Here is a 9284-nt window from a genome sequence, read left to right on the forward strand (position 1 = left end):
GAGCCCAAAGCCGAGCTCGTTGGACTTACCTTCACTCAAAAGCTTAAATCAATTAGTTATGAACTGCTCCATACAATACCAATCCTCCGATATGGGACTTCTCTAACACAACTGACATATCAACAATCTCATTTTCAAGTGTGAACTCAGTGTTAGGTTTGCTCTCCTTAATTCAGGTATTCTTCTGCATCAAGAAATCTCAACTTGAATTTCCGCTCCCCTTAATTCAAGTATCCTTCTGCATCAAAATATCTCAACTTGAATCTCCCACCAATTTTCATCTCTAGTCTTTTTCTTCAGATCGAACTATGAAGTCTATCGTCGGGCCCTCGCAGCTACACCACAACACCCACCACCTGACAACCAGTTTAGTCACCATATTCCTTCCTTAAGATATTCATAAAACATTGGAACAAATTGATTACCATTTGTTCGGAGCATGAAGTAGAAGTTCGATATTATCACTTGGGGAGATCATCAAGAGGAAGCCCAAGTCTGCGCCCGTCAACATATTCCAACTTCACTCGGAAGCTTAAACTAATAAGTTATGAGCCAACTACTCAACACCACACCAATTCTCCGATATGAGACTTCTCTAATATAACTTACATGTGCATCTGCTAAGCATCACATAGCGCATAATCACTCATGTAAGATCTTGAACCATACAAGTTCGAGATAATTTAGAATAGGCCACATGAGAAAATGACATAATCAACACTAAACCTAGCCAACTTTAGAATAATGCTCATCATTTTTTTTTTTAAAGGAAAGAAAAATAATTCGTGTTCATTAACATAAATCAGAAGTGATGATTTCCACTGTGATACGAAAACAAAATTGAGTTGGACATGAGATTACAAACACAGCACCGTATGGATTGTACTTGCACTGAATTCATGTAAGGTGCTTGATACAAATGATAATCATTTAATCAAGGCCAACTTTCGAAATTGATGACATTACTTTTTTTTAAGAAAGGCATGTTGCGAGATTATACATATATTAAACTTAAGCTATGTGAATTCAATCTCTTCTAAGTAGTTTTGACTATTATCAAACTTACAACAAGGGAAAGCAATGGCCATTACCTTATAAAGGGAGGTTTCTTTATGCCATGTCAAATGAAAAGTAGGTTATTAGCAACAAGATATTAATTTTCCGTTCTTTGCATATGCTATTTTTCATCTGAGGTAAATGGTGTCTATCCAAAAGAAATCTTGTTTGTTCAGTTGAAAAACGACTAAAATTAATTCATATCCACTCACCTGGTTGAATAAAGAATATGGCTTGTATATTCTCCCCACATATTGAAACGATTTGGGATAAATGTACTAGAAGTCATAAAACTTGTCACGAAAGTCCAATTAAGTCCTAAAATTTTTAAAAACTGTAAACAAGTCCTAAAACTTATTACAAAATTGCAATTGAGCCATAAAACTTTCAAAAAGTACAATCAAGTCCTACAACTTGTCAAGTTTGTACAATCAAGTCTTAAAAACTTATTAGCGCTTTCCGTTTGTCAAGTTGGATTAAGTTTATAGAAAGACTTGATTGTACTACTTTGACAAGTTTTAGAACTTGATTGTCCTTTTTTGAAAGCTTGAGGACTTAATTGGACTTTCATGATAGGTTTTAGGGCTGATTTCTAGACCCAAAAAGTACACAAGAGCCTAGACAACTTCCATGACTGCAAGCAGACTTTCTTGCCTCTTGTGGAGTTGACCAAAGTAAAAACCACCTTGACATCGCCCGCTACAAAGAAATTCAGTGCACACTGTACCGTTTCGGTCCACAAGGGGGACACAATCATTGGATATTCTACTAATGAAAAATTGTGCATTTAATCAGGGTCAAAACTATCTTTATTCTTGACTGATGAAACTCATATTGTTTTCCTCTGTTCTCGGAAACAAAATAATATAATTATATGGCGACGATGAACATGAGCCCCAGTCAAACAAAATTGCATCAGACAACTCAACATCTGGACATATGCTAGGCATTATCAACTTCATGACTGCGTCTCTCCGCTCCACGGGATATAGTAATTACTCTGGCAGGAAGATAGTTCGAGTTAAAGCCGTTCGCTATATAATTGCATATTCTTCATAATCCTTCAATTTTAACTCCCACATCTCATGGAAGCATTTACCAGATGTTTGTCTCGCCAAAACTTCAAGCCGAGGCCCCAGGGGTTTGCAAACCTAACAAAGAGACATTAAAGCTCATTCAAGTATAGACATATTATTTGACCAGATAAATTAGCCATTTCTCAATATGGTCATTCGTTCATTATATGACAAATCTCCCTATTTCTCATCATCAAAATTTGCAGCAAAGACAACATATCAAGTTGCACTAATTTATTGGGACATTAGCATCAAAAACCTCAGTTTGGAATCATCATACTATGATGCAGATGTCTTTGTTGGTATGGTACCATCTATGCTCCTACAGAGGCTCACCTGGAGTACCTGTTGACCTAGCAGAACCGGGATCATCCTCAGCAGTTTTTCTTGGGACCTGCCCGTGCTTGGTTTGACCTCCCTGTGAACCACGTGAAAGCAGATTCTTAGGCGCTGGTGACTAAGCCAATTCATTTGCTCATGTGGGCCATAATAACAGAATTGCCTATTATGGCCAAGCAAATTGAGCTAGAAGCATCCAAGCAAGAGTACAAAGTTGGGGTCATATCTATCTGAAGTCAGCATGGATAACAAAATAATATTCAATAAACGACTTTTTTAAGCAGTTTGTGGTTGAGTCCACTGTCATTTCATCAGGCCCAAGTCAATATACTTGAACAACTCCTAGTGACATCTTCAAGTGAAAATTTTCCCATTCATTTTCCCCCATTTACATATCCTATTGTGGCGAGTAGATGATAATTGCTGTTTCTGCTGTCAAAATTCTTCTTCTCGAGACAGTGATGATTTCACCATTTTTGGTTATCATATAATTCACCTCAAATACTTTATTCCAGCTTCTTACTGCCATCCACATTATACTTAGAGAGTTGAGACCCCTTCATTAAGTGCTGTCTCTCAGCATTAAAATGATGCCTTACCGCAGAGAAGGGAATATTATCAATGACTTTTGCTTTAAATTCTCTTCTTTTCCAGGCTATTTCAGGTTAGGGTATGGGGAGGAGGAGAAATAGAGGGAAGAAGATTGACCCTGGTAGCAGCGGGTTCCACACACACTTACACAAAGCTGACATTCCGAAGTATAATCTCATTTCATCCCCGCCAATCATGACAGGTTATCATAGTTTTATCCCAACAATTTACGTGATGTTTTACGACCTTAAATTTTCAGACTTATCAAAACCACAACATTATTTTTTCACATCCTGTTAAGTTTAGTATAAATGTGTTGCACTTTGCTCCTAAATACAAATAATGTGCCAACTTGACAACTAAGTTTAGTAAAAACGATGGAAAAAATAAGTGCACGTAGGTTTTCTCACTACTAACTTCTAACAGCATGCCGAGCTACTAATGTCTGAATGAGAAAAGTCAGATGAGCAAAGAGTTTTCGGTTTTTAACGGTCCTAAATAGAGGTAGATGACTCGTTTTCAAGAATGTAGTTTCATGAATCACCCAAATCCTGGTATCTTTGTTTATCTCCTACATCCTTGACAAGTTCGAATAAAGCTCTGGCATTTCACTACTTGGTCTTGAGCGAACGATTATAACCAAAGCCTAATTTTAAGAACTCTTTTTAAGTTCAGTTTAATATATGTGGTTTGAAAACAGAATAATCAACTTACAGCTCCTTTATGGGTGGTCAGTCTCCGAAGTGATGGAGCCCGTGCAACTGACGATGCAGCTGCAGCTGCAGCCACTCGGATTCTGCCAAAAGAGTTCAGAGAGAGACGGCCATTGTCATTGTATAATGAATCAAATGGCATTACATAAACCAAACATGCAGCATCTGATTCTTGCAATACCTTTTGTGGACATCAACATATTCATCAGTTTCATCAACAATCTCTTCCTGCACTTGGTCAAGTAAATTCTCAAATTATAGTCATCAAAAAGAAAATTATGCAGATGATTGATGAGGCAACAAAGTAAACCTGAAGAAGTTCTTCAAATACATCTTCGAGAGTGATGATGCCAATAACCTCTCCATCCTCAATATCTTCCGATGAATGAGGCAAGCCATTCGTCGAGGCATCATTAGGTTGTTTACTTACATTGACTGGTCTTGCCTTCTCAATGTCAACAACAACATCAGCTTTTTCATCTTGTTTAACAAGCAAGGGAGTAGTCAACTGGGAATCTCCCACAGTGACTTTGTTTTCTTCCAGTTTGTCTGCATCCGGCATTGATGGAAGATTCTTAGATTTCCCTTTGGCCTTCACTACAGCTGCCATATGACTGCTACCCTTTTGAAACTCATTCAGTATGTCATACAAGGGCATATCTGCTGGAACCCTGGGCAAAAACATCCAGCTTAAACCTCATGCCATATTCTTATAATTAAAGGAATGGCTACTTATTATAAAATATCAATAAGCACACCGCGGAATTCTTCTGATCGAAACTGCACTGACAGGGGTCTCTGTTTCTGGTCTAACCGTGAGAAGGCTTTTCACCTGAGAGAGAGAGGGACACAGAACACAAATCAAGGAACCATGTTACAAAGAATAGAGATATAGTGAGCATTTTGATTTTGAGAAATACCAGAAGAAGACCGATGATATTTTTGGGATTCCCAGAATAGACAGGAACTCGGCTATGACCACGAGCAAGAATCTTTCCCATTGCTTCCCTAAACAATTATGTTGTAAATGTCAGATCTAGTCTATATGTTCCTAAGATTTTCTTAAATGGATCACAACCAGGTCGACAAAAATTATTCTCAAAGGTACCCAGGTTGTTGGATCGACATTTCAAGATAAAAAAAGAAAAAAGGAAGAATGCATAATCAGCTATAAAACAATGGGAAATAGCCAGCTACAACAAAGTTGCTGCTTGTTAGACATAGTTTAACTAAACACGATGAAAAAATTCTTCAGAGCCCCATAGCAAGTGAACAGCTAATGATACAAGTCCACCCAAGAAACTTTATGTAAGCTTTCAATATATCTGCTTTCTTTGTTATTATATCATCTTCTCAATGAGATGTGACTTAGAGAACGACTTACTTATGTAGAGATCTCAGAATAATCGGAATAAGTTATGATTCATTCTATCATATATGACCCTGGAAAGAATGCGTAGAGGGCTCAGACTAAAACAAATCTCCTGAGTATCTTAGTAACTTACCAGTCCAGTTTGGAATTAACATCTAAAGAAAAGGTAGATTCAATGGGTGTCATCGCCTCCTCCGCAGTCTGTCAAGAGGAAACCATAGCAATTGGTATAGCAATCTTACTTCAATAATACTATGTCTATCTTCACATCAAATTCTGACTACACAGAGAAATTTTGAGTATATCAATTTCTCTCACTGCAATGACCTAGAAATATCTCATTTAATACGAGGAAACTTCTTCGATGGAAAGTTCTGGACCGCAATAAAAAACAGAGTGTTAGATTATCAGCCAAAAAAGTAATAGTACCATGGTGACCAGACTTATAGCGGATAGGGAAATGGAAATAAGTTGATGCTGATATCTTCTTGAAACTGAAAACATCATCATATATCAGAGTAGAAACTATGCAAACCAATTGCTGTTTATACTGAGGACAGGATCATGCATACTTGCACTAATAGATAACTGACCAATGCAAACACAAGCTCACACAACATTCGCAAGCTTTGCATAATCAATTAAATATCAGAAAGATGACGCAAGTTCTGCAATTTTAGCTGCTGTAGTACAGACAGAGATGCTCACACAACGGGGGAGATAAAGAAATAATCTAGCCAAGCAAGAATTTCAGATTTACATGAAGAAGCAAATAAGATATTCAGATTTAGTAGCTCCAAACCTTCTCAGTCAAATCTAGGGCTCCACTAATGATCGTGGTCTCATCACGTGTGAGTTCACCTCCTTTCCCAGCCTTCAAAGAACAGAATCGCGAGTCATGAAAATGAAAAAGAAACCATGAGGAAGATCAAAATGCAACTCCTTTCTTGAACCCATTTGCATGCAAGAATCTTATGGAACAGTGTAACTTTTCGTGTACCTCCTGACCGTGGATGGAGACGAGAGCTTTTAATTGAGCACGCCTAAACAAGGCCTCATTATGACCCAACACCCAGTCTAGAACCTGAAAAGGAAACGCAATGACTATGATTATAAATTATCATTTAAAATATTCCCCTCCAACTTTGGCCAAAAGAGATAAATTTTTCTTCCAACATCAAAATGGAAAATGAATGTACATTACCTACACTCATCCACACAATTCCATATAGAAGAAGATTTTATTAAGAGTCATAGGTCCAAGGATTGACATTCTTGCTCAATGAAATAAATGTACAGTCAAGTGAAACATTTGTCCGAAGTAGTAAGGGAAAAATGGATCTCGACGTAGACATCTGTGAAGATGATACACATGCACTAAACATGCTGCAGAAAATACTTTGAAGCTACTGAGCTGCTTCAGTCTAAAAACCTAAGTCCAACAAGAAGTCACGTCTCACTGTTTCATACTACAGTTTTTCTTTCTTTGTGCCCTTTCCATGTCTTAGCATTTTAGCCTCGTGAGTGCTTTCAACCTAAAACCATTGAGCAGATACCCGTAAATGAGGCAAGTTTACCCATAACTTTTGGGCACTACTGAGCAATTAAGTAGGCCACCAGCTCACAAGCCAATCATCTCTCTATTTCTACAATAACCAATGAAAAGGATGTCAAAGGTCTCAGTTACAAACCAGTTTTACTTGATTGTAGCAACAAAAAATGAAATGCTTCAAAGGACGGAGAAGGAATGATGTCTTAAAATTAGAACTATCACAAAATAAAATGAGAAATCATTTGCTCTAAGGTTTGCGGTGACTTCCTATTGGAAGCTGGTTTCAGACCTTAGATTAACCACCAACTTGTCAGTGCATTATAAAGATCTAATAAATGATGAGGTTTAGACTAGGCTCTTTTGTTAACTACTAGAAAATACTAGAATCGTAGGTATTTAGTGAAATAAATAAAAACAGGTCTTTAGTAAATGCATATTTGAATTACAATGACTTCTACTTTATAGAGATTTTCCAGAACTCGTGTAACAGATACCATCCTCCCCTCCCAAAACCATCACACCATGGACCACCTCTTACTCCTTATCACCTCCTCCAGTGTACTGCAGCTCTCGCCATATACACTGCTGGCAAGTGGCAACCACGGTAATCACTGCTTCCACCATCAGTCAACCACCAGCATGGCCATTGCATAAGGTAATTTGCTACTCTCATACTGAATTTTACCATATTTATGTATAGTGAAGATCCGTTAAAATTGTATTAGACCTGCGTGTCTAAAAATTAACATTTACAATTCCGACACTGTATCTTTACCATGGAGTTTGAAGAAACTAGGACCTCACACTACCAGATTTAGGATTACAGTGATGGTCCGATGAATTGGACAATTGAGTCAGTTCTGTCACAAACAAGCTATTTACATGCGCAACAGCTTAAGCTTCGGTAAGACTTATGTCAAAAGTGATTCTATAATGACTATACTCCAAAAGACAGTAACTACTTACTTTTCCAACAGGATATGCAATTGGATAGCAAATAATCATTAGAATCCGAACAAGCCACACAAAATTGGCACCAACAGCAAGTCCATATCGGGTACATATTGCTTGTGGAATGACCTTTCACACGAGATAAAACAAGAGGGTCAGATCCTTTTGAGCCAATCATGAAAGAGATAAAGAAGAATGTCGATAGTGACACAAATTAGGGGAAACACATACCTCTCCGAAGGCTAGCACGAACGTGACAGAAAGTACAATTGCGACATACTGATTGAAAAGCTTATCCAAGTATATGGGAAGGGCCTGCCGATTACAAATGTCAAAAAACAAGGGTGTCATGAGCAATTCAAACAATTAACTGACAGAAATTTTAGTGGCAAAGGTTTGCTAGCCCAAGCCTTTCAACCTAAAGCCACTCATTGTCTGGCAACATGTAGGCACATGCTTTTCAAACCCAGATTAACATCAGAAGGCCCCCAAAGATAGTAATTTGCACACAGTTCAAACGAACTCTCGATCGACCAGCAGAGAGACCACACCCCTCTCTTTCGCAAAGCCAAGCGGAAATGTGAGGTTCAATTTACTAATCAGGGTCCGCAGAATCGACCCAGCAAAGTCACATGCCATAGCCATGCGAAATGAGAAGCCGCCAACTCGGGCCAAAACAACTTTCGTCGAAGATAAATTTACCACGCAAGCTCAACGAAATGATCTCAATGCATTACCTCCATTGAGATAGCATTGCAAAGAAGTAAAGTCACAAGAAGCTGGTGTTGCTTCTGGACCACCGGCAAGATAGCAGCTGAAATTTCCCAAAGAAAATGCAAAGGGTAAGCATTAAAAAAAACAAAAAAGAAAGAAAGATCTAAGTCCACCAAGTCAACCCATATCGCCGCCGTCCTCATAAATTCCAGATCAACAATCGAGAACAAACAAACACGCAACAACCACACACCCACACAAACACACAAACATACGAACAAACACCCCCGCACGACCCACCAGCTTGCTTCTTCTCGGCGATGGTGCCGCTGCGCCGGAGGATCTCGAGATCGACGAGGCCGAGCGACATGAGGCCGAGGGTGAGGCCCGACATTATGCCCGCGAAGAGGACCAGGAAGCAGCAGATCCCAGCGTAGACGAAGAACCAGACCGACCCGAACGCGATGTCGCCCCCCAGGGCGGCGCCGAGGTCGTCCCGGGTCGCCATCCGGGTCACCATCAACGCATTGATCAGATGCATCCCCTCCCCTCCCCTCCCCTGCCTCTCCCCTCCGGCGGTTCTCCGGCTGCTGCCTTACAGAACTCGACGTGTGTCGAAGTGGGTCGTGTCACACTTCGATGCTGACGACGGCGATTCAGGAGATTTCCGGGAGAGAGAGAGGTGCTGGGGGAGGTGTGATGTCGTGGTGGTGGTGGCGGAGCTCGAGACGCAGGGGAGAGAGTCAGAGAGAGAGAAAGAGGGAGGTACGATGTACGACGCCCCGTGGGATGATGCGATGCACACGTGGCGGGATCTGGGCGAATCTCGTGGGGCGAAACTGTTGTTTGGTTCCGAGGTCGCGGTTGTTCTTGTACGGGTTTGGGGAGAGGATCTGCCAACCAATGGCGTTGTTACTAAT

General features: G+C 39.8%; 1 protein-coding gene across 1 annotated transcript; it reads right to left on the bottom strand.

Annotated features, from left to right (window-relative positions):
• Nucleotides 1–1835: 1835 nt before the first annotated feature.
• On the bottom strand, nt 1836–8937 carry LOC115693820 (DUF21 domain-containing protein At4g14240-like). The gene is made up of 14 exons (XM_030620882.2): nt 8665–8937; nt 8388–8464; nt 7882–7965; nt 7666–7779; nt 6148–6231; nt 5950–6021; nt 5281–5348; nt 4696–4783; nt 4534–4607; nt 4086–4446; nt 3957–4003; nt 3777–3858; nt 2469–2550; nt 1836–2207 (listed from the first exon to the last, which is right to left on the bottom strand). The coding sequence occupies exons 1-14, from the start codon at nt 8903–8905 to the stop codon at nt 2179–2181; spliced, it is 1503 nt and encodes a 500-aa protein (XP_030476742.2). The 5' UTR covers nt 8906–8937; the 3' UTR covers nt 1836–2178.
• Between the last annotated feature and the right edge of the window lie 347 nt (nt 8938–9284).

This window comes from Syzygium oleosum, unplaced genomic scaffold (assembly GCF_021117445.2).
Source record: "Syzygium oleosum isolate NSW1041296 unplaced genomic scaffold, Sole_v2.1 Sole_v2.38, whole genome shotgun sequence".
Taxonomy (NCBI): Eukaryota; Viridiplantae; Streptophyta; class Magnoliopsida; order Myrtales; family Myrtaceae; genus Syzygium; species Syzygium oleosum.

Bases quoted from the DNA above. Each gene is read 5' to 3' on its own strand.
- LOC115693820 (XM_030620882.2), bottom strand. From the start codon at position 8,905: ATGCATCTGATCAATGCGTTGATGGTGACCCGGATGGCGACCCGGGAC. The intron at 8,465-8,664 runs GTGGGTCGTGCG...GGGAAATTTCAG, and splicing joins CGCCGAGAAGAAGCAAGCTG to CTGCTATCTTGCCGGTGGTC. The intron at 2,551-3,776 runs GTAAGTTGATTA...CGTGGTTCACAG, and splicing joins TGACCACCCATAAAGGAGCT to GGAGGTCAAACCAAGCACGG.